Source organism: Hetaerina americana, unplaced genomic scaffold, assembly GCF_022747635.1.
Source record: "Hetaerina americana unplaced genomic scaffold, ioHetAmer1.1.p SCAF_8, whole genome shotgun sequence".
Classification (NCBI taxonomy): domain Eukaryota; kingdom Metazoa; phylum Arthropoda; class Insecta; order Odonata; family Calopterygidae; genus Hetaerina; species Hetaerina americana.
This window is the reverse complement of record NW_027287427.1, coordinates 7,608,722-7,635,404: the sequence shown is the minus strand read 5'-3', so window position 1 is coordinate 7,635,404 and position 26,683 is coordinate 7,608,722. Positions and strand designations below refer to the sequence as shown.

The 26,683-nt window shown below is 37.1% G+C and overlaps 1 protein-coding gene across 1 annotated transcript; it reads right to left on the bottom strand.

The window, feature by feature from the left end:
• Window positions 1–1,720: 1,720 nt before the first annotated feature.
• On the bottom strand, window positions 1,721–25,921 carry LOC139697674 (spliceosome-associated protein CWC27 homolog). Its single transcript, XM_071596492.1, has 9 exons — window positions 25,825–25,921; window positions 25,544–25,753; window positions 20,500–20,703; window positions 19,540–19,703; window positions 16,639–16,878; window positions 10,131–10,280; window positions 8,796–9,001; window positions 6,038–6,212; window positions 1,721–2,168 (listed from the first exon to the last, which is right to left on the bottom strand). The coding sequence occupies exons 1-9, from the start codon at window positions 25,864–25,866 to the stop codon at window positions 1,973–1,975; spliced, it is 1,587 nt and encodes a 528-aa protein (XP_071452593.1). The 5' UTR covers window positions 25,867–25,921; the 3' UTR covers window positions 1,721–1,972.
• Window positions 25,922–26,683: the final 762 nt, after the last annotated feature.

Genomic DNA, 26,683 nt, shown 5'->3' with positions numbered 1-26,683 from the left:
GAACGCGGAACATAGAGGGGGATTCAGGAGGGGGGAGCGGTTGGAAAATCACAGGGCAGGATTTAATCATTTTTTGTTTGCACTCTTTTAGAAATTTTGTAGTTGGCAGCACTGTTACATAGATGATATATTCTGTGTATGGGCAGGTTCAAAAAGACAACTCAACAGCATCTTGATGTTTCTAAATTCTTCGGACAAAAACATTAGGTTCTCAATTGAGAAAGTACTTTAAGAGTCCATTAAGTTTTTAGACTTTACTATCCCAAAAAATAATTGGCAACTGGACTTCTCCATTTTCAGGAAAGGTACTTGCACAGATCACATCATTCACTTCACGTCAAGACTTCATTTTCCCTAAAAATTAGTGTCATTCAGCTCAATGGTCCAACATTTGACCAGCATTCCCTTGTCCCTAAAAAATATTGGAAAAGAACTCCAAATAATAAAAATGATATCTGAAAATAATGGTTTTTGCTCTTAATTAGTTGAAAGTTGCATCAGAAAAAAATTAGAAAAAATAGCAGTCGCATCCATTTTCACATCAATCACCAAAAAAGACACATCAAAATGGAAAAGAATTCTCTTTCTGAGGAATTTATCTTGTAAAGCGACCACAATCTTTCCAGAGAAGAGAATAAAACCAGCCTTCTATAATAAAGGCAACTTAGGGAACCTTTTAACTCACAGTAAGGACAAAATTCTGATCATAGAAACGAGTAGAGTGTATAAATTGCATTGTGGGTGCTCTGCTATTTACATTGGACAAACTGGGAGGAAATACCATGAAGGTAAGAAAGAACATTACGCCTGTTTCAAAAATAGAAATCCTCCTTCCCATTTTGCCAAGCACCCAATGGACAATAACCACACAAGTGACTTTGCTCTTGAGATTTTACATTTGGAGAAAAAAGGTTTAAGATTAGATGCCTTGGAGCATTTAGAAATTTCCAAGAACAGTCATTATTAGGGTATATTGGGTAATGAACTGATGTATTCCTCCTGCTCCACCATCCTGGACCTCCCTCTGTTCCACAACCCCTCTCTCCCCTAACGCCATACCCTGCCGCCCTCTCCCCCTCCCCCCCCATTCACACATACTAGTTTCCCTTACATTTCCCCTCCTCCCACTTCATCAGCCCCTCCCCATCCTCTTCTCTGTCTACTATAAAAAGCTGTGTCCTCTGTACTTCACCTGATGATGACTTAAGTAGTAAGTCGAAACCTAGGCTGTACATAATAAGATGTACGTGGTAGAACAAAGTATTTTCTTTTCCGACGATATCTCTTGAACATGTCAAAATCATTTTTCCTGAGAAATTGCACGAAGAAAAGTGTATTGATAATAATATTCCAATGTACAAAATTCATTAGCCATTTTGTTAGCTTTTAGAGCTTCAGCAGTAGAGCTTTCTGAATAATTACCTACAGAGTTCAGGAATACAAGTCTTGTTTTCCTATAGGGTGTAAGGATTCATTTTTACAGTTCCAAAATAGTGGGCCTCATATGAATATACACTGCAGTTTTTTTTGGGATCCACAGAATACCATTGCCTTATCTCTCGAGCATCTTATAAGGAGAGGTGGGTCCCTTAAAGTTTTGAAAAGTACATCAATCAGTAAATTAAAACAGAAACCGGAGAAACCCTAAAATCCCTTAGCAACTAAAACATCATTCCTAAAATGATAAATAATGGTCAAATTTGTAGGTTTGCTAAAAAATTTATTTCTTTGAAATCTGAAAATTTTTTTGCCATGATATTTTTCCAGACTACCCACACAGGTTATTTAACACATTTTGTGACAACAAAGACAAGAAACCACTTGCTAATCAATCACAAAATTACAGTAGTAACTAACAGATTCGACAAATTGCATAATTTACATTGGTGTACTTTAAAACAAGTACAATAACCTTCAATGGCTTATCAAAAGTCAAAACCATTACAGCAAATATGATTCAATAGGAAGCAAATCATCTCAACTGAGCGTGTTTGGAGAACCCTGCTGATTTCTTGCTGAGCATTGCCTGTTTACTGGCTTCCCTTCTCCTCTGATTGATTGGATTCCTTGGATCATGTATTTCAAACCAATCATCTCCTTTACTTTTATTGGCATCCCTGGCAAGCACAGGGTTGTCACCTTCATCACTCTGGAGCTTGTGGATCAGCCTATTAATGAAAGTAAAACATACAGTAAGGTTTTTAACTGAATAACTCCCGATGTGAAACACAAAAGAAGCAAATTAACAATTGTGTGCAAAGATGAGCACAATGGGTGGTTAATTCACCTTTCTTAAAACTGAGGTAAAAGGATGACATATCATCAAATGATAACTGATTACAAGAGGAGCTATACACAGATGTGCACTACTTCAGCACCAAAAAATGATCACACTATATTTGAATGCACTGGGACCTAGAATAGCAAGTACCTCTGTTTTAGAATCAGTAATCATTTTATCATTGTCACCATTAATGCTGAATTTTACCCTGGGAAACATGGACACTTTAACCACAAAAACTTTTATGATCTCAATTAGCCTATCAAGTAGCCAAATGGCAAAGGTGAAGACAGACCTATTTTATGAAATTTAAGAATTTATAATGTTTCATTAGCAATCTTATTGCATAATAACAATAACAATATTCAACCTAAAGAGTTGAATATCATTATTATGAACAATTAATTTATTATACTTGACAACAATATATTCCAAATGAAAGCAATTGAATGCATCAATTATCAACCAATTGCTAACTTTGGTAGCGTAGCTGGCTAAAGAATAAGGCCAGACATCGAGGGATCCAGGTTCGTATCCCGGTCAAGGCAAATGATATTTACATTCTGAAATTGTTGAATTGTAGAGCAATCACTATTCTGTCACAAGCTTACAAGGTTCTTTTACATAGAGCAGGGAAGGGAATAAAAAAAAGTGGAGGAAAATATTGGTGGAGATCACTTTTGGCTTCCAGGAAAGTATAGGAACGAGAGAAGCTATCCTGGCACTGCTCTTGATAATAGAGAGAAGGTTAGAAATGAACAGGAAAGTTTTCCTCACTTTTATTTATTTGTAAAAAGCCTTCAATACCATGGATTGGAAACTAATGTTTGAAACCACGAGAAGAAAAGGTATAGACTGCAAAGACAGGAAGCTTATATTTCAACTCTACCAGAACAAAAGCACTTCAATCAAAGTGAAGGGTTGTGGCAAAGAAGCAGAGATTTGAGAAGAAGTGACACAAGGACGTCCCCTTTCGCCATTTCTACTTAACTTATACAGGGTTCGTCCGGAAAATAAGTGTACTAATTTTTTCCCGCCGCTCCAGGCGCGCCCAGCACCGCTCTGACGGGCTGCGATTGGAGGGGGGTATGTTGGCAAGCGACGCTGAAAAAGGCAGTCGGCTCTGAGCTGTGGTGTAGTGAGGAGCTCTGTTAACGCGAACCTCCACGCTCGACCCAGGACACGGAACGCAATGCCGAAGTTTTTGGAGCAGCGTTATTCCATCAAATTTGGGGTAAAGCTTGGGAAATCGTCTACCGAAACTGTCGGTATGATTAACCAGGCTTACGGGGAGTCAGCCATGTCCAGAAACATGATCTTTCGGTGGCACAAGATGTTCGTGGAGGGCAGAGAAGAGGTCGACGACGAACCACGGCCTGGACGCCCATCAACGACACTCACCGACGAAAATGTGCAAAAAGTTCGCGATGTACTGAACTCTGATCGTCGTCTTAGTGTTCGGATGATAGCAGAGCAGTGTAATCTTCGAAAACGAGTCGCCCGCGTCCGGCCAGCGATCAAAAACATCTGGCGGCTGCATCACGACAATGCGCCGTCTCACACCGCGCTTGTCGTGTCGGACTTCTTGGCCAAGCACAGCGTGGCAACGCTGCCGCACCCGCCCTACAGCCCGGACTTGGCACCACCGGACTTCTTTCTGTTCCCGAAGATAAAGATGAGTTTGAAAGGAACGCGACACGGGACTTTGGACGCCGTCAAAGAGGCCGTGACGAAGTGTCTTCGAGAGGTTCCCGATGATGCCTTCGTGGGAGCGTTCCAGGAATGGGAACGCCGCTGGAACAAGTGTATCGACTCACAAGGGTCCTATTTTGAGGAATATTAGCTTAAGATATGTAAAAGTGTAATAAATTTTTTTTCCTGAGCTCAGTACACTTATTTTCCGGACGAACCCTGTATATTGAAGAGGCTACAAAAGACAATGAAGGTGAAGACTTATTGTATACAGATAAATATAAGAAAGATGCACTCCATTAAGTATCCAGATGATGCTCATATTTTGATTCAGTCAAAGACATGAACAGAATACTCAAAATCCTGTCCACAGCTTTAGCAAAATGGAAACTGAAAATAAAAGTAAACAAATCCAAAGCATCCAAAGCATTGATAGTTTCTAGAAACAGGACAGAATCCCTTGTAAACTTCAATGATAGGGGAATCAAAGATAATCCAAGCAGAAGAATTCTGCCACCCTGGGAGTGTAATTACAAGAGAAAATAGATGCACCTCAGCAATGGAAAGAAGGATAGCCTTAAAAAAGAAGGCATATGAAAATTAAGAAGCCTTTAAGGAAACAAACACATGTATTTGAAAATTAGAAATTTTTCACAAAACCAATTATTTGGAGGGCATTATTACATGGATATGAAACTTGGATATTGAGAAAGGTGGAGAAGTCTCAGTTGGAAGCATTGGAAATGTGGATTTCGAGAAAGATAACGAGATGGATAGACCTATTCAGCAGCATAACAACTTCCTGGATAATATAGTGGAGGGAAAAGTAATTGGAAACAAAAAGGAAGAGGAAGGCCAAGAAAGAAGTTTCTGGATGGCATAAGAAGTATCATGAGAATCACAAAATTATAAGGAATTGAGAAGAACAGCAATGAAGAGAGAGAGATATGGCTGCAACAACAAAGCTCTGCTTTTAGATGATGATGATGACATTACATTATTATGACATACATTATATTGTCAATTCGATGACAAAGGTCAGTAGAACAAATCTTTGGAGGAGTATTTTTTTTAACTCTTGAGAGGAATGGTTTAATAATGCAAGCCAAGAGCTACTACTGTTAAAATATTTACCAAGTTTTGTCGTGGCATTCTCTTCCCTCTTGCCTACATGAAATATTTTAAGTTCAGAATGAAAATTCATACGGTTATTGGCTCATCCGTAAATTGGACTGCAATACTAAGAAAACCAGGAGTCAATAGTACTCTCCAATTGTTCAATGGCCTGACTCAATATCATCATGGTGATTAATGAAGAGCATTATTGGTGCTCAAGTTTTTCACACCCAAATGTATCACTGAGGTAACTCCCTGACTATCAATATTAACTAATCGTTAAATAATTGTAAATCAAAATAGCTCAAAAATAAAATGGCATCAAGCTTTGAATAAATGATTATGTTATCCATTAAAAATTTTCAATAAACCTGCTGTGAGGCTGAAAATCTCCCAAAAATCTAAATGCCAAACTAATTCAATCACGCATTTTGATTCCACTGCAAATATGTTTTACTTATGCATATTTTCAAAGTGAATATCAAAAGTTGTACGTCAATATGCAAAATACATTGCCACGTCATCAAATACTCATAAAACTCAAGAGTTAACCAATTTTTAGTAGTTGATACAGAAATATCAAAATCAAATAGGGAAACAGGATGCAGATACCCAAGCTACATGACAAATCAATCAAAGTGATATTGTAAGCACAAACAAAATGTACCATTGTGTACTGAAAACATACCTGCGAGCCTTACTATCTGAATGAGCCTCACATTTAACTAATTTATATCATGCGGTTACCATTTTTTTTGCAGAATAAAATGAAGAACTAATCATCGTGCTACCATTAATTCACTACATTTCACTGCATACAGGGTCATTACGATTAAATGACTATTTATTCTAATATAACCAGGGACCTAAACCAGGCATAATGACTCTGCTTAGGTTCCAACTAGCAGCATGCAAGCCAATTATGCCATTGCATCAAGTAAAACCCACCAATTGTCACTGGCATGACCATCCAGATCTTCTTTCTCATATGCTGCCTCTTCTTTGGCCGCTTCGGTCTCTCCCACTTTCTCATCCTCCTCTTCCGATGCCTTTTCTTTGGCCATCTTAAGTCTCTTGTGAAAGTTTTTTAGCATTGACAGGGTCTGCGCTTCTCTCTTATTTCCTATAAAATAATTCACAATTCTCATTATAGAAGGATTATCAGGAAGTTCCATCGAATCTATACGATGGGAAGAAGGGCTGGTTCAGCTGTGAACATGGGGTGAAGAGGTTGAGGAAGGGGCCTGTGCAAACGACACATTGCTGCCAACCAATGTGCTACCAAGAAATAAGGAGTTTGGTCGAGGGTAAGGTGAGGTTATGTTAAATAACACTTACGAATAAAGTGTGGGAGCTAAGAAAGGTACAATTTGATTAAAGATTACAACAGATTAACTGAAAATGATATAACACACACAATTGAATTGCATGGTGTCGATTAAATAGATCAAATTGTAGGCAGTACAGGGATTTTTTTCAATCAGAAGAATTTTTACACAATATTCGTATGTAATTAACACAAAACCCTAAATACATGCACTCAAATTAGCTAGCTCAGCTATTAATGCATAATCATAAATTATATCTCCTAGACCTTTAATCATTTTAGCATCCACGTATGAGCAATTAGTTGGAATGTACCAGTTACCTTTTAAAACAAACATTTTACTTCCAACGTTAATTTGACATTTCAGTCAATCCTCTGTCAATTTAAATGTCAACTAATCACTTATGTCTGCACCACCCAGCTATATTATGCACAAATTGTACGTTTATTTTATGAAAAACTTACTCCCGGACAAATTAATTACAATTATGATAAATTTCGAAAGTAATTACAATTATAACACAATTCACTACAACCCAAATTCATGGCAAAACCATGGAAGCAGGAAAACATATTTCATTATCACAAGAGGAAGTAATAATTTGATTAGGACTAATATAAGATGCACATAATTAAGTAGGTAGTTTCAGGCTTCACTTATGGGAAATGGTTCATAATGAGGCAAAAAACATTGGACGTGAAATATTAAAATTTATGCCCAAATAAAAAGTGATTTGCCTCATCTAGGAGAACACTCAAAGTAACTATGAAAGCACTAGCATAGCACTAACTTAAAAAATAATGAAATCTTGCAGCAACTCAAAAAGGAGAATGATTCACATGGCCGACATCAATGGATGAGTGAGAAAGAGAAGAAAAAGAAACACAAAAAAAGTTAAGTTCAAATATCTGCTCAGGAAATAGCATTAATGCTGATTTTGAGAGCTAAGGCCAACAGATGGAAGTCCAATTTATGCCCACAGATGAGCACTCATTTGGGTATTTTATTTCTTAATGCAGCAGCAAATGAGAGTTTCCTAAACATTGAGAAAAAATTAAACTGTAAACTAGCCTGGTCTTTTAGCAAAATATTTCAATGGCCAGAATTTAATGGTAAAATATGAAACCGGAAAAACATTTTTAGGCTCATTCATTACAACCAGGGATACAGGTTTGTAAAAGTCCAATTATTTGGTTGCTTCAATTTTGAAATAAAAACGTCTTCATGGCAAACTGAACAGTGTAACTCAGACAGGCAGCCTCCTTAAATTTGATTTCATTTTTAATTAGAAGAAAAATAGCATTACTGTAAGCATTAGTCAACATATACTTTTGATATTGAAAGTAAAATTTGATATCAAGGCTCAAAACACACTCAAATTTGAAGCAAAATGGTATTTGGCCATCTCTACTGTCAGTGATACTCAAATGATGCAATTAAAAGAGCCAGTCTGAAAACTCTGAACCCTAAGTCATCCCTAAAAGTGACAGTAGGGTTTATAGGATTGTCTTTCACATCTGGAAACTAAACAACATTCAGCCAAGTACAATGACCCAGCCTCACCCAAGGAAAGAACATATAGCATGAAAAGGAATAACAGCCTGCAACACTAAGTCAATGCACAGCATTTTTCTTTCACAGAGGGGCTTGTCCATCAGGCGTTTGTTCCCCTAGGGTTACTAGGTGATCAAAGAACAAGTGCGTGATCCACCAAAACCACATGCCCATTTGCACAGCCGATGCCGTTCAGTCTTTGGCCCTGTAAACCATGGAATTTGCCCCCATCATACTAAAGAATGTGGTTTAGTTTCATGTGACCCTTCCCTTAACCTCAAAATGAATAATCAGGAAAGGTGAAGATTTATCACCAATGAGGTGACCTCATGAGAACCACCAAAGCTGCTCAGAATGTAATAACCCAGGATTTCAGGGTGCCTTCTCATTCAAACAGGAGCATTGGAGTCTCCCACCGGGTCCATGTTCGTAGGTTTGCCGACGTTTCGATGGCCGAGTAGTCCATCGTCTTCAGGGCATGTCGGTACTCAGGTATACAGGTGACCTGACCTCCTGACCAAACTATACAAGGCGGCCAAATACCTGAGTACCGACATGCCCTGAAGACGATGGACGACTCAGCCATTGAAACATCAGCAAACCTACGAACATGGACTCGGTGGGAGACCCGAATAATCTTGGAAAACATTATTCGCCGGGAAAGTACCAGATCATTCTTCAGGAGCATTGGAATTACTTCACCCATTCCCCCAAGAAGCTAATTCAGAGCCAACAGAAGTAACTACAGTATGATTAACACTAATCTTTTATCTAACATCCGGGGATCACCTCACATCTGGGTTTGCTACTGCATTAATTTTTACCTTTTGGTGGGATTTTCTGGTGTTTAGCGGTGAAACTTTCCTGTTCCTTCATGTAGTTCTTCAATAGCTCATTGCTATCAGCTTCTCTTAACTCTTCCTTTGCTTTTTCTGTTGTTTTGCCTTTTGGATCAACAAAGCCATCTCTCATTTTCTTGTCATTCTTCATTTCTTTCTTAAGCTTGCGTATTTCTTCTCGAATCTCCTCACTGCACGTAGAAAAATGTATTCAGCACAAACATTTCATCATAGAACGTTCAAACGTGGCTTCATGAGTTTTCAAGGTCATACATTTAACATTTATCAGAATTTGTGGAATTTGTTATTCTGTTTGAATGAAGCGCTTCACTGACCACGACCAAGAATACACTGACCAAGATTTTCAATTTGGTCAGTGTATTCTTGAATGCCTCACATGAAAATACTTTACCCGGTCAACAAGCCAGGAAAACAAAATTTCTTATTTTATTTTTTCATTATTTTCTATCATTTTTTATCTAAACATGGAATCAATAATTACATTACCAGGCAAGGCTTGATTTATTTATTAAATGACTACACTGGGCAAGATGGAGACTTTATCGTCCATTCTTCCACTTAACCCTTAAGCATTAAATTGAAGACAATTATAAACACCCAAGCCTTAGGTAAGTAAACCCATGTAAGTGCGAAGTGAACCCATGACCTCTAGATTGGCGGGCTAGGACATTACCCTGATGCCATCGGGGACAGCTGATCAGTGAATGAATACTAGGATGACATCAAATTGCAACAAAAAGGACAACACTATTACATGATAAACTCTTCCTCATTATGTATATTATATCTCAATGCATAGTGTTCATCTTTAGGTCCAATAATATGGTTATACACACCAAAAAGTTTTATCTGCAGACTAGAATAATTAATGCTAACAATCTTGCATTGATTATTAACTTTTGGGCAATGTTTGATTTATTTAACAAGACAAAAACGGCAAGATTGTCATTTACATTGGGTTATAAATAAAGATAACAACATGTAAAAGATAATAACAATAATAACAGTATGAATAATTATAAAATAAACAATTAGGATAGGATTCGTGGAAAATAGCTACACCAACACAAAGTAGGTACTTCCCTGCATCGCCCACAAGTTACGGGGCAATGATTAGAGAAGAATTCTGCTAATTGAGGATAAGAAAGGTGAATGGGAGGGACAAGATGGCAATACCAGAAGATAGTAGAATGAGATTATATAGTGGATCCGCATAAAATTCAACTTTTCAAAGCATAAGTTTCATGTCAAATGCAGGCACAAACATTTACTATGAGAAATCAACATACAAAGACGTACGCTTTTTTGCTGCTCTCTTTCTTCTTATCTTGGTTGAGAGTGTACTCCTCCTCCTCCTCTTCTTCTTCTTCCATATCTCCTTCAGCAGTGCCTTGAGCGTCACCCTTTTTTCCTTCCCGTAGCTTGTTCCTCACTCTTTCTGCTCTCGCACTGAGAAATATTAAATATTGGAAAAGCTCAAAGCCAATTCACTGTACAGAGCACTTCCACACACCATCATGATTATTAGTTCCCTAATAATTACCTTTACATTAGCCATATAATGTATCCATGCACTTTCTTTAATGCTGGTTTGGTACAAATTAACACACTACAACCCCAAAAACTGAGCAATTTATTCATTCAATGCTGTATTTTACATTTTCCAACAACATGCTCTTCTTGGATATTTAATTTCATGAATATTCCAAAAAACACTCCAGCACAGTTATTTTGAAAGCACTTTGCAGATACACCTTCTGCATTTTGAAGAAAATGCAGAAGATTTTCTAAATTCTATTTAAAATAAAAAGTGATACTTTCAATATTAGTTTTCTGTATGAGTAAATGTTCCTAGAAATTTAAGTTAACAGCATTAGTACGTACATAGTATGAAAATTGTACTTTCCCTAAGCTATGGAGACATCCTCTTCAACTGTGAATTCCTGAGAACTTTTAAAGGACCAAAATGTTCTGACAAATTAACACACACACAACGTAACAAATTCACCATAGTGTACAGCACCGTAGTCCATGAGGACCATGGAGAAGCACTTAATGTCAACATTTGAGGCATTAAGTGAATCATTCAGGTGTTTGCCTCAAACCAACAGTGGTATCTAGTGCCTCCATGCCAGCCTACCTATTTGCTCATAATTTTAACAACCTACTCAGACAAAATGCTCATTTTTCCCCAAAATACAGTATCAAGAACTCATGCGACCTCGCAAGTAGTTTGTCAGATGTAGTACTACCACCAAAATGCATTATGGTGTCCTTCGATGTGGCCAACATGTTCACAAGCACCTCAAGGAAGGAAGACCTGAAACTAGCTGAGATATCCCTCGTAAAAGCTAAAACACCTTTCTCCTGTGATGAGTGAATTGTGTGACTTATTAGCATTTATGCGTGTGAATCAACTTTTGTGTTCAACAGTAAACATTATAGACAATTAGAAGGTCTTACCATGGGCTCGCCCCTCTCTTCCATACTAGTAGACATTTATATGGACATCTGAGAAAGACAATTATTCGCTTTAAACCATCCCCTACAAAAAATGTGTTATCTTGCTTCCGATATGTTGTGTTTGGCCTGGATCCACAAGACAAGTGGACAATTTTTTGACTTTGTTAAATTCTTTAGATGAATGTATACATTTCACAATTGAGTTGGAATCAGACGGTGCCTTGAATTTCCTGGATTTGACTGCGAAAATGATTAATCAAAGGTTTGACCTTTTCATATACAGGAAAAAGTGTACCTCCGACCCAATTATTCACTCCAAATCAAAGCGTCACCATTCACAAACACGCGCAGCCTTTCATGCCACGTTACACAGGGTTTGCGATATCCCAATGCCACCACATAACAAACAAGGGGAACTCCGCATTATTAAAGGAATTGCAGTCAACAATGGGTACAGGGAAAAAATGTTTGACAACATGTACAACCAAAACAAACACAGATAGCCCAGAAAGCTATTTACCATATATCTAAACGTGACGAGCACCAATGGCAAAGAATTCCATTATTTAGCCACATTTCAATCATGATACAACAAATACTGCCCAAGAACAAAATCAAGGCTGCATTTAAGACACACACTTTAAAAACATAATAGGTTCACCCAAAGACAAAATTGACATAATGCAACAAAGCAGGGTTTATTAACTCAATTGCACGGACTGCAACGCCATCTACATGGGACAGACAGGGAGGATATTTGATATTAGGATTAAAGAACACTGATCAAGCTTCACAAAGAGAGACAACAGATCTCAATTCGTCAAACACCTCTTGGAAAAGAATCAAACCAGTAACTTCATGGCAGACATTCTTCATACAGAAAAGAAAGGATGCAGAATGAATGCTTTGGAGGAGTTGGAAATTTGGCAATCCCTTCTGTCTGACAGGTTTGAGGTGGTCAATGAAACATTATACCTCTCCCATTCCCCCCTCCTAAATTTACTAAAAGAACCCAAAATCTTCTGAATTCCATCCGATCCTTGCGCTGAGAATTTAATTTTTCGTAATGAGTTGCAAACTTGTAATTGTGTTACCAGGACAAATTGAAATGTATTAGCAGGTGGTAGATTGTTATTTAGTCTAGTTTGGATTGCTTGCAGAGTATTGATTTTTGTCAGAGTATCCATTGGGTTGGGTAGCGTATTGAATTTATTGTTCAATATGTCACGTGACTGCGAAGAGGGTAGAGGTACATCTTTGTTTTTACCTTTCCAACGGATTTAAGACTACTCAAGAGGTTATTTGGCTGCCACCTTTTGCTAGAAAGAGAGTAAAAATATCTCATTTTTGAAATTCCCATCTCCTGCTCATCCCTAAGTTTCTTATATATATCAAATAAGGTTGATGTCTTTTGATCGCTTAAAAGCACGGTAAACTGTATTGTGTGCAGCCATTAATTTTCTTAGGTCTGTTGTCAGCCATGGTGCAGGTGGTTGAGAAAAACATATAGCTCTTTCAGGAGTGAATGATTCCAGTATTAGGATTAGGAAAGAATTTCAAGCTTCAACTTTTTCTTTGACGTCATTTAGATATTCAACATTGCACCATGGAAGTGATGCAGCGGAATTAATTAAATCATAATTGTTTATAAGATCCAAGTTACATGTACGAATAAAGGTTTACTTAATTTTAGGGTATTGAGTGAGTAGACTATGTAGATTAAGTCATGGGAGGAGATTCCAGGTGCAGGAAGTCGACCATGGGAAACTCCTTTTTCAGGATTAGAAGTGATAGTTAAATCGATCCACGTAGAGGATGCTTTAGTTGTATTTGTTGGCTAAAGAGGCAAGATATTCAAATCATAAGTATCAAATATGTTCCTGAGACAATTGATATCATAGGAGCTTACATTTGAGTTAAAACTGGCATTGAAGTCCCCTGTGATTTTGGAACGTTCATATTCTTGGACAAAATGAATAACTGATCATAGGACTTTTCAACTTGATATCAAGTGGAAAAGTGCTACGATCAGTTATTTATTATGTTCGACTTACACCACATCACGCCTGAAGCTACTCAATTTGTTCATTGATATATTTTCATATTACTTCACCAATATCAGACAGGTGACCAAATTTTGGAGGCCTGTTAATAACACCCATGCAGATTTTTTAGCATTAATAGTTATTCCCAGAAACATGTATTCAGGCCTTTTGGAGTAATTGAGTTCGCTGACACTAAATAACTTATATTTTAAATTTCTTTTCATAAAAAAATCCAACTCCACCTCCACCTTTTCCAAGGCAATCATTACGTAATAATTTATAATTGGGTATTTTTGCAGAATCGGATCAAATCAAAGGCTTCAGCCAGGTTTTGGCTGGTGCAATGATATGCAACTTATTTTTAAGAGAGTATGGAGCATAATTCATGGAAGTGAGCAGGAAGGCTTTGAATATTCAGCTGAATCATTTTTAAAGGACGCGGGAATGATTTAAGCTGGAGGGCAAGGAGCTCAGAAGTTCTGAGTGAACTATTTGGAGTATTTGCGAAATAAGTCTGAGGGTTTTTGGGAGAAATGTGACATTGGAATGCATGGGCGGAGGCGAGAAGGGACAAATGAAGGGTCGAGATTGGTACCCGAGCAGGTGGCATGGGACGAGGGGTGAAAGGTGGTGCTGCTAATGGGCTTAGAATGTGCGTTCAATGTGGTGGATAGTTTGCTGCCATGGCAGGGAGCATGGCAGAGAGGGATGCCCTTCTGTCATGAGAATGCAAATTTGGTGGTGTGAGTAAGTGGTAAACAGGGACAGGAATTTGGAAACGAAGTGGCAATGGCATATTACTGAGAGGAAAGTTGTAAAACTTGTTGATGTGAATTGGAGGATTAGTTGTTTGTGGATCTAGTCCAGCAGGCAGTCAATGGGAAGTGGCCGATATTGTTATATAGAGGAAAGGCCAAGGACAAATCCAAAGAAAGAAAGCTTGAGGGGAAGGAAAGAAAAAAATCAAGGAAGATCACTGAAATCACCTAGGGCTGGTATCCTAACACACACTACTATGCGCAAAACGTGACGGCTTGCGGAATGTTAAGTAGGTTTAGACGGAGATAGATACTGAAAGAGGAGGTAAATGTGAGTGATAGTTACAACAATAATAGAAAATAAAAAAGAATGGAAATATTAGTATACACTTGCACTAAATACTGAAAATAAAAAGACAATGAAAATTAATGACGCACTTGCATGAAATACTGAAAAGGAAAAAGTTGATGCTATTACATGATGCACAAAGGACTAGTTAATGTGAGGATCAAAAGAGCGTACATAAACAGGCACTGAGAACAACTTCAGGGATTCACGTGGAATTTTGCAAATCGGCACTTGCAGGATCGACAGAAGGAATTGAAGCAGACACTAGCACAATCACTACACACACAACTAAAGGGAAATCATTTTGAGCATACTCAAAATTTCTAAACTTGGAAGAGAAGACTGATATTAAGTTTAAACTTAAAAGGAGCTGGAATGGATATGAACTGGAACAGGGATGTGTAGGAAACAGAATATACAGGAACAAGGATACACAGTAGGAACTCAGGAATGGGGTGCACAGGAGTGCAAGCATATAAGCTCAGAAATGCAGATGCACAGAAACGATAAAAAAATGTGCTTAAAACAAATATGAGCAAAGTAAGAAGTCAACCAGAATATTCAGGGAAGATAATAAAAAGCACTTATGCTCACTAGATAATGAGTCTGTCAAACACATTAGCAACGCCCATCACTTTCCATGCCATTTCGGGGAAAACGCTCATTTCCTGCACGCCCAATGTCCTTCTGGGTACACCCATTTACTTTTTTGATGATTATTTTGCCGTCTTGGGTCAACACATTTCCAGCCAAGTCTTTGGCATCATTTAAAATATTTTTTCTTGTGAACGTGAGGGAATTTGTAATCAGATATCCCATACCTTTGAGGATTTTCTTGGCCATCGATGCCTTCTCTCTATCTTGATAAGAGATAAATCGCACTATTCTGGACCTTTTCTGGGGTTCTCCCAATGGTTTGTATTGGCTAATCTCATGGGCACGCCCGAGCCAAGAGGAGTTCACCGAAACGTTTAACTTATCGACAAAGAACTTTCCAGCAATGCTGAGACAATTTTTGCCCACTTGCTCTTTGACACCATGAATCAGGAGGATATTTCTTCTTGAGTATTACTCCAGGGCATCAAGGCAGTCATCAAAATTATCGCACCTTTGATGTGCCCTGTCAAGTTCCCTCTTGATGTTCCCTCCACATTCTTCCTGAACTAATCGAATTTCTCCTCTATCATGGCTAGGGACGTCTATTTTTTCACTTTGAGTTCAATTTGAAATGATGACATAGACTTCTTCACATTATCCAGCATGGATCTTAGCTCAACGTTCTCGTGGTCAATGTCCTCCTTCTGGGCATTAGGGTTGGTCTTCGGGGGCATGGTGGAATGAAAATATGGCAGCAAAAAAGTGAAAGGTGGCAGAGCATCCAAAAAACACGTCAGACACACACGAGCATGAGTGAGCAACTGAAACAGGTCTCCTCAGGAAAAAGATGCCAACGCGGACCTATATAACAGCAGATGAGAATGCATTGCCCGACCACACACCAATGGAAGACCATCTCAAACTTCTAAGTAAGCAATGATTTGAAAATTAAACCCTTGATTGATTACCCTTCAGAAACCCCCACAAGCCTTAAAGAAGTGCCAAGCCAAGAATAGAAGGTTAAATGTGATGTGAAGGTCATGGGGAAGCATGGGAAACTCTTGCAACATATATCTAGAAGCATCATCCTGATGAGGCAGAGGCTCTACAAATTTATTTAATGAGTATGCCGTCACATTTTCACAAAATTTTAAAGTGTTGGGAAAAACAAATGTCTCTCAACAGTTTGCTAGGAAAAAAATTACGAAATGTAACATAAAAATAAACTAATTATTTCAATTTTTCTTTGTTTTTTACAAATCGAATTCGTATTTTAAGTGGGTTCATTTTGCAATAGAAGAAAAGATGAAGATGATTTGCGATCCTAAACGATGTACATATAATTTTATTTAGATAAACCTTGAACATAATTTATTTTTTTTGCATGGCATGCATTATTGTATTTTACATTAATTTTTATGGGAAATTTTGTTTCCCTTTAAAAATAAGATTCTGGAACAATGTGTGCTCATTGCACGAGGTTTCCTCTGGTTACTATCAAAGCAACACCTGAATTTTCTTCGAATTTATCCAACTGTTTGCTAAACCATCAGATTTATCAAAATTTTTGAGCCAAATTAATACAAAATATTTACCCATCACTGTCTCCACTCTTTGCCCACTTGTGTTTGCTGTCTGACTCCTCTGAGTCTTCCTCATCAGAGTCTCCCATGTTTTTAAGGCCAATCTCATCAACAGCTGGTTCAGCACTCAGCTTGGGGTCAGAGAGTAGGTCATGGGTGGACTTCCCTTTGTTGGCAAACTTTTTATTCACCTCAGACACCTCTTCTTCATCCTCTTCAGCCTCCTCACCAAATGACAGGAGTTTGAAGTCCCTGGAGAAGGAAAAATTTTTCAATAAAAGCAACATGTTTCGTTATAACTAACTACGAATACAGGACTGTTCATGAGAATGCATCCCCTACATTGCTGAACCTTGAGTAAATTAATGGAATTAATGCATTGAGTAAGTAAGATTTCAATTAACTTGAATTTATTAACTTGAGTAAGTTAATAGGATTCAAAAAGGAATTAATATGCTTCAATTTTCAGAAGCCCATAATATGGATGAATGAATGCATTAAAGATGCAGGTGGTGTCGCAAGCAAAGGAGAATGAGAGGTGACAGACACTTCTTTATTTGGGATTACTTTGTTGAAAAATTACTTCATATGGAAAAGGATTCGTATGATGTTGACATCTCTTTTTCTCCAATAAAGACCCTTGATTATGATAGATAAAGGTAGTTAATCCAAAAATCATCCAAAATATCTTTTCATTGCTTGAATTGAATAAAAATATTTATACTTATTTGTGTTTGATAGTCGTTTTACTAAAATAAATTAACTTTTCTTTTAAAAAGTAAGCTCTTGACAGGCTCCAATAACTAATTATGCATTTCTACATACTACCTTGATCAAAAAGTTCCCGGAATAACCACCGTGTGGCGCTCCCATCGTTCCGATTTGAGTTCTGTTTTTTTTTGTTAAATTGGTACATCTGTTGTTGATATTCCCTTTAAATCTTGAGTGTCATAACTTGACATTTGCAAAAGTTACGTAGCCAAGAGTACATCTATCTCTGTGTGTGTTGGCGATTTTTTACAATTGCAGAAATGGATTTAAATTTGCAACAACAAACTTGTATTAAATTTTGCGTAAAAAACGGATTTAGTGGCGCACGGACGTTGGAAATGTTGGAAAAGTGTTTCGGCAACGATTCTCTAAAAAAAACGGTCGTTTACCAGTGGCACGAGCGGTTCAGAAGTGGTCGTGAGTCAATCGAAGATGATGAACGCAGTGGCAGATCATCGACATCGAAAGTCGGTGAAAAAATTGATAAAGTAAAAGAAATGTTGGTCAATAACCGCAAATTAACCATCAGAGAAATAGCGGAGGACTTGAACATTGCCTATGGATCCGCCCAAGACATTGTGGTTAATGATTTGGGTTTCCGTCGTGTAGCAGCAAAGTTGGTGCCAAAAGACCTCAATTTCATGCAAAAAAGAGACCGTGTTGACGTCGCAAAAGACATGATTTGCGAGGCTGAATCCGATCCCACATTCATCAAAAGGATCATTACTGGAGACGAGACGTGGGTTTATGAGTACGACACGCAATCCAGACATCAGGCAAGTGAATGGCGTTCACCAAATGAGCCGAGACCAAAAAAACCACGTCGTTTTCAGTCAAAAAAGAAGGCAATGCTGACGGTTTTCATGGATTACAACGGTGTAGTGCATCATGAATTTTTGCCAGAAGGCCAGACAGTAAACAAAGAGTATTATTTGGGCGTTATGAGACGTTTGCGTGAAGCAATTCGCCGAAAGAGACCAGAAATGTGGGCAGAAAACTTGTGGATTTTGCACCATGATAACGCACCGTCGCACAGTGCTATCATTATTCGTAATTTTTTGACGAAAAATGCAACAAATACCATCCAACAGCCACCGAATTCACCTGATTTGGCTCCCTGTGACTTCTTTCTGTTCAATCGAGTTAAAAAACCATTACGGGGAACGCGTTTTAGCAGCCGAGAGGAAGTAATGGAAAAATCGCAGGAAGCACTGATGGACATACCGAAAACCGAATATAAAAAATGTTTCGAGGATTGGATCAAGCGCTGGCATAAGTGTGTTGCAGTCGATGGGGATTACTTTGAAGGGGACAATATAGATTTAGATGAATAAACTTGTATTTTTAATTTTCTGAATAAATTCCGGGAAATTTTTGATCAAGGTAGTATCTCAGGAACTTCTTATTTCTTTCCCAATTTCTCCCTGCCTTCAGGCTGTCTGAATTAACTACTCTCTTCCTTCCTCTAATCTGCCTACCCAACATTCTCCCATCCAACATGGTCCTCAACATACCACGATCTTTCAATTTCCTCCATTCACTTTCTCAGCCTTTTTCTGATTTCCCCCGGCAACTTCCTCACTTTGCCCTCCTTTTTGAAGACCTCAGTGCTCGTCTTCCTATGTTGTCTTTATCATGATTCACAGTAGTGCACTCAGCTCTTTTGACTATTATATTAATGCACTCAAACAAGCACCATTGCCATAGTATTATTGCAGTTTATTCACCATTATGTTAAATAACCCTGATAATACTGAACCTTAATAGAATTTTTGCATCACTTCAATATATATGACCAAAAAATTGAAAGGAGGAGGGAGGCATAAGCAAATTCCAAACATAACATTACGGTACAGAGATTATAAAACAGGGTATTCTACAGATTAGGTCATATTTGGAAGGAAATTCAGCCTTCCACTTAAATTGCAAATTAATGTCCTCAGGTGTTATATCTCTACTGGTCTTCCATTACATTTAATGTTTCCCCACAAGCAAACTGCAGGAACCAATTTATTTGCATAATATAATGCTACTTCTGAGGATAAGAGAATACAGCAATGATGATGATGACTTAGGATACAAATTCTGAGCCAAAACTGCTGCCTTCAATAAACAATTTAGTTCCCACCATGTTGTACTTACTTCACACCACTTCGGCCCTTTTTATCCTTCTTCTTCCGTCCGGCTTCATCTCCTTCCTTAACTGATTTGGCACCACTTGGTAGAGTGCGAGGGATGATGTCAGTAAAGGGATTATGCAAAACTACTGCTTTTATAATTTTGTGAGGATACATGGGTCTGTCATCCTGAAACAGAACAATACCCTTTAAACATATCAAGGCACTAAAATTTTATATTCAAATTAGAAATACATAACACATTTACTAAAAAACAATGTCCATACCTTACGAATACAAAATTTTATCTCCAACTAAAATAATTTTTTTGTGTCCACCATCTCATGAATTTCTCCAACCAATATCATAGTCAATGCTACTTCTTTACACACTTAATTTTGATAGAATATTTACTACATTCTATTGTTTACTGTTATTCATTTCAAATGTTTTGCTTGTGGCACCTAAAATTGTTTTAATAACATGAAGTCTCTCCCTACTGCTGCATTTAAGGTAGTACTGTTAAGTTTTAATCGACAAAAGCAGTAATATTTTAAAGCAGTGGACATATTTTTACTTAAAATGTCCAAATGTTAGAATCTTGAAATAGTTTGGGTAAACCTTGCACCAGTAAAAGTATCACAGGGTTTTATATACAAGGTGCAAATGAAGGTTTACATAATCACTACATATTATAATAAAATGCTACACAGTAATGCAAAATCAACTTGGCTAATTTACATGCACACATATATTAGGCACATAATTTTAATTATTTATTGAGATAAGAGATTAATTTGGCCAAATTTAAAAATTCCTAGAATCACATTATTCGGGAATAAAAATTGCACACAACTCCATTTACACTTAAAATGGTGTTTGATCAATAATATTTTGCATTACTTTCAGCATGTATTACTACATTCATATTTGAAAAAAATATCAACAAACAACAGCAAAAATAAAATGGCATATAAAAACTCACGTGATCCACCAGAGAATCCTCAAGTTTCAGCATATTAAACAATGTTTCGCCCATAACTTTCCCAAAGATTGTGTGCTTCCCTTGAAGATGGGGGCATGCAGCCAGAGTGAAAAAGAACTGAGAGCCATTATCATGTGGAACGCCTCCATTACACATGGCCACCAATCCTCTTCTGCTGAAGCGAAGTCTGGAATGGAACTCATCCTAAAAAGAAAAAAAGAGGCCTGCTTTAGGGCTATGAATAATTAAAAATCCAGGATTTAGGAAACACTTTTGAGAACAGTGAAGACTACTCAACTACACCCTATTATTCAAATAAACTTTACATAAAAATTCACATACTTCAGGTTACACCTTACATTTTGCTCCAAAAAAATTAATAATTTGAAAATCTTTTTTTTTCATTTCATTTATTATGTTTGCGATGAACAAAAACACACTCACATAAGACTTTAATATTTCTGTAGTCCCAGCCTCCTTCATCACAGTACCAGGAGTAATTGATATACATACATAATATTGTTTATATCAGTTATCTCCGCCCATTAAGGTAGGTTTTTGATGGACACAGCTACCAAATGGTACAGCGACAATTCCCTTGCCCCTCAAAGAAAACACAATCTGACATCCAGCATAAGCCAACATCCCTATCCTATTCCAGCACCTTCCTTGTTTGCCCAATGTTCATTCCTTTATTAGTCTTCAACATTTAGTTCCTAATCATAATGTTCTTCATTCATCTTTCCTGCCTCTTTTTGATTTCTCCCAGCAATCCCTTACCCTGCCCCACCATGCCCAGAACTTTCTCATTTGTTTTCCTTTCTATCCACTTCATCTTATCCATCCATCTCCACACCCACATTTCAAAAGCCCCCAATCTATGCCTATCATCCTGTTTCAATGACCATGTCTCTGAGCCATATGAAACTATGCTCCATATACAAGTTTTGATGAGCCTTTTCATAACATCCTTAATCAACATCCCTGTCATCAATTCCTTCTCCCTAATAGTTTGACCAGTTTGGTCTAATCAATTCTGAAAATGCTCCACTTGCTGTAGTATATGAATTTCTATTTGAATATTTAACTTAGCCTTTCCCTTTCGCAAAACCCAGGTTACCTTTATTTTATTTATATTGATTCTCATCCCATACCTGTCGCACTGAGTTTCCAATTCAGTAAGCAATGCTTGCAACCCCTTTGCTGACTGACAAACTAAAGCTCGATCAGCAGCAAACCTAACTGATTTTATGAATTCCCCTCCGACTTTCATTCCTACCTCCAGTTCTTCCCTTACCTCTTTAATCATTTCCTCCACATATACATTGAAGAGCACCAATGATATTGGACAACCCTGCATTACTCTTCCAAACACTGTCCATCTTGACTCTCCATTCCCCACTCACACCTGAGCAGTCTGATACATGCACAGGTTGCAGATTAGCCTCCTCTCTCTACAATCTACTTCTATTTTCTGAATTACATTCATCAGTTTTTCTCTATTCACTCTATCAAATGCTGTTTCAAAATTTACCAAAGAGGCAAATACATCCTGATTGCATTCTATACTTCTCTCTAATAGTGACCTCAGTACTCCTATGGCATCACACCTATCATGCCTATTGCCATTCTGAACCGAAAATGATAATTTGCTCTCCTCTCTGACTCCATATTGATGATCCTGAGACTCATCACTTTAGCTGCATGCAAAATCAAACTTATTGTTCAGTAGGTCTCACAATTGTAGCTTTTCCCTTTGTTGAAATAGGAACTAACACCGATCTGACAAAGTAGTTCTGTGGAAATTTCGCCTATCCCCATGGCCTCATTTAACTTCATTTCCCTAAATGTCCTTTTTATCACACCTTCACGTTAGTCTTGACCTAAGCCATTCTCATCTTAGTCATACTCTCTTTCTGTGTCCAAGTTTACTGGCCTAATTTATTGATCGATGTTATTGGTTCCTGTAAGACATGTTTGAGATATGCATGGAAGACGTCCCTGCCTGCAAATATTATTCCAGAGACACGAATACAAATGCAATCGGATTTTGAATTCAAATGATAGTCACAAATAAAAAATAAAACAGTAAACAAGAGCATTAACAGTGTATATTAGAATATAATTATTTATCAACAGAGAGAGGCAAATTCATCCACAGTGTAGAATTGATGTTACCACAGGAATTGATTAAGTTTAGATTTAAATAACATTGAATTTTCTATTTCCCTTAGTTTTTCTAAGTAATGCTTTCAGGAATTTGACACCAGCATAAGAAGGATTCTTAGCAAACATAGCCAAGTTGTCAGAGGTTATCCTCAAGTCATGAAACCCTCTTGTGCTGTGCCTGTGTACATTAGCATTAGCTTTCAAATTGAACACAGCTTTACCTCATAGATCATCTATACATTCCTTTCATCTCTCTTGAATCTTCCTTGGCTAAATTAATATTTTTCTTGACTTATCTCAGATTGCTATCACAGATTTTCCCTTCTCACTCTCAGATAGTGCTTTAAGCTTCCTGAATAGTGCACCTATTTCACCCTTCCTTTGTTAACTTTCCATATCCTTACACTATGACTTTCACCATGCTTCTTTCACAGTATTCTTCTCCCAACTCAGTTTATTATTTAACTCTTTATACTTCCTTTGACCTAACTCTGTGTTTGCATTTTTCCATTTCCTCCTCTCGTATATCTTTCTAATCATTTCATTCATAATCCATAGTTTTCTAGTCCTTTCCCTCTTTACTGTTCCAATACCTTTGTTGGTGGCTTTCGGTATTCCTTTCTAAATATGTATCCATTTTTTCCCTTTAGTACTCATCTCCCAGTCCTCACCCATAGTTTTCTCCACCAACAACTTTCTATGAACAGGGTATGGTACTTTGCCATCTAATTTCTTTCCCTAAAAACCATATCACGGATGATGATAATAGCAGAATGGACAAACACCTTTGATAATAAAACCATGAACTGAAAGCAAAACCTTTTAATACCTAGACAACATTACCTCATGTCTACAGTGTTTGTGTGTTATGCAACGAGTTGCTTTCATTCCACCAAACACAAGTGAAGTGTCAGCCCCTTTATCATCACATTCACAAATGCTAAATTCTAAAAGGTGTAGGAATTTTACAATACCATAGAAGGTAAACAGCTTTGTGAATATTTACATATCAAACTCCAAAGATGAAAACGAGATTTAGACAGCAGCAGATATATAAAGACATATAAATATCAAGGTTATTCAGGCAACTTGTACAGCTTAAAGTAGGGTGAGGTAGCATCTAAAGGGGCAGTTATAAAATATGAAGTGACATCACGCGGTGTCTCCTAAAATACCTAGTAGAGGGTACTGCATTATCCCTCGCTGGAAAAATCAAGAATACAAGAGCTCTTTAGGAGTCTTTCAGGACACCTGAAAATACTCCTGAATGATTGTATAAGAGATCATTGAAACTGCATTGTGAACTCTTCAGAGCATCCTTGTTAGAGTCATGCAAGATTCCATTACCGCCATATGGGACCATTCAGATATGTGTTGACTGGGAATTTTTTCTTGGTCCTCATTCTGTGTTATTGTCCTGGCATAGATATGAGTGGCCTGACATAGGACTAAATATTGGAATTGGTGCTCCTTTACCCTTCATCGACTGTCAAGGCTATTAATGAATCATAAAAAAATAGGTAATTTTTTATCTCAATGTTTTCAATAAATAAATTGAATTGCTATTAAAGTTAACAGTTTCAAGCTTAACTTTGTGGAATTCCTTCATCATGAGGGTAAAAAATAACAGAAACTTTACACTTCCACACATTTTTAATGTTCCATGACCATGGTTTTGATGCTGTGCATCATCGAAACCATGGTCATGGAACATTAAAAATGTGTGGAAGTGTAAAGTTTCTGTTATTTTTTACCCTCATGATGAAGGAATTCCACAAAGTTAAGCCTGAAACTGTTAACTTTATAATAATAATAATAATATAACTTATTCATAATAATCAATACTTTTTACACTTTATATAGTTCAATTATACACTTCAACATTAACTACAATTAGAAAAGTATTTTAGATATTAGAACATAATTGAACACGGCCGAGTGCATTAGAGTGAGGTAAATAAAATTGGTCAGCAAAATACTACACAATTACTTTGTGATTTCAATCATGCAAGGTAGCAGGGATGTAATTTCGAATCCTGAATGAAGCATAAAAGCTGAAATGGTACATTAATATTTTTATCATTGAGTGTTTATACATCTACCAATTCAGAAAATCAGCAAAATAATACAAAACTAAATTGATAATTTGAGTATTCTAATTATATATTCAAGAAACTTATATTAGCACGCGGCTAGATCATAGAATATCTTGTAGGGCAGGGTTAAATAAGCAGTGTAAAAGAGTTCAAATGACTGCACTAATGTCCTTGTTCTCACTTATGTAGCAATGGGAATAACCAGAAGTACTACTCAACTTATGAAATTGGCAGGATTCAGTTGTGAGAAATATTTTCCAGCACTCAACCCCACTGTAATAAACTCCTACTTCATCTGGTTAAGTGAGTGCTAGTGCTCACCAGGTATTGGAACTATGATATGGTAAAAATTACACATTTCCGTTCTCTATCACCTGGAGTGCTCCAGAAACAAAAATACGTTCCTTGAATCCACATAGATATTATATTTGGAATGCCATATAAATTGGGTGAAGCTGCAGGTGACTGCAAGAGTCGCGCCGATTTCATCCTGGGCCTTCTACTGCGTAGAAAATCGCTACCCACAATACTACCACAACTCTCATATCAATTATATGTTTACAAATCACGTGATAAATATTACACTGAAATAACAGCAGCCAAATACATTTCGGAATTTGACGACCACATTTGTTGCCATTCCCAAATAAAGACGAAGGTAACTGCAACTTGTACTCTTTTTGGCGTTTCTAAGACATTCAAGCCAATGTGATCACTCCATTTTCAAGAGTTATTACTATTTTAACCAATCGTAATTAATAAGCATAAAAGTCGTGTACCTGAAAGGGCTTTCCATAAATTGACTCTCCACCCGTGCCATCCCCATTTGGATCACCTCCTTGGACAATAAATCCTTTTATCATTCGATGGAATATTGTGTCGTTGTAATAACCTTCCATACATAACTGTATGAAGTTCCGGCAGGCTTTTGGAGTTTCCTTGGACCATAACTCGATGTCAATATCTCCCACTGTTGTTTCAAGTAAAACCTATAAAGAAAGGGACCCATACATCATAAAATTGAAAGTAGGATGCGGATTTATAAAGAAATCAATCTCACCTTCCCACTGGAAGGGGGTTCCTGAATGTAAATATTGCTCATGTTTTATTATTTACGAATTTTACTCAATCAAAAATTATCAGAATGAAAAACAAAGCACTAACGGAATACTATAATTAAGTCAAAATAACCTACGAGCGACGTAAAATTTGCGATTTTCCATATTTGAGATTTCTCTCTGATAATTTTAATTTACTCTTTTTTGAATTGCCTCATAAACATTCATTAAATTCTTGGGCAGTGTCAATCTTTTCCATTTATCAATAATTATATTCAAGCCCGCGCAATTCGTAATGTTGTATAATAATAATTTATTTCCCCAATTGACTAATACATAGCATGGTACAGAATATCACTCATTATGTACTAGTATAGGGTACGTCAAGAAGTACAGTAACTTAATAATTATTAGCTAGAAAAAATAAAATTACACCTACGTTCATAATTATGTGCACAATATCAAATTCAATATTACCCAGAATTTATGTCGTCATTCACACTATAAAAACATTTCTCCTTGAAGTGCACAAACAATTTCTTTTAAAAAATAGAGAGTGATTTCTCATTTTCCAGACTGATGGGAAGCCTGTTGAACATTTTGATCCACTGAGAACGAGATCCCTTGGTCATCATTGTCATGCTAGCAAATACTACACACATGATTTCTTGTCCTATTCTTATAGGTGTGTGTTCCATTATTTAATGGGAATAGAGCCATGTTCTTATTTACAAAAATTAATGAATTATAAAGAAACACACAAGGACCATTAATATGGCAAGGCCTTGAAAGAGTGGTCTGCAGTGGGCTCTACAGGGTGTATTGCTCATGGACCTAAGCAATTTCTTTTGGATAATAAAT

Coding starts and splice junctions, on each gene's coding strand:
- LOC139697674 (XM_071596492.1), bottom strand. CDS start 25,866: ATGAGCAATATTTACATTCAGGAACCCCCTTCCAGTGGGAAG. Junction 25,754..25,824: donor AACCCCCTTCCAGTGGGAAG/GTGAGATTGATT, acceptor CTTTCTTTATAG/GTTTTACTTGAAACAACAGT. Junction 16,879..19,539: donor AAGGGCCGAAGTGGTGTGAA/GTAAGTACAACA, acceptor TTCCTTCTCCAG/GGACTTCAAACTCCTGTCAT.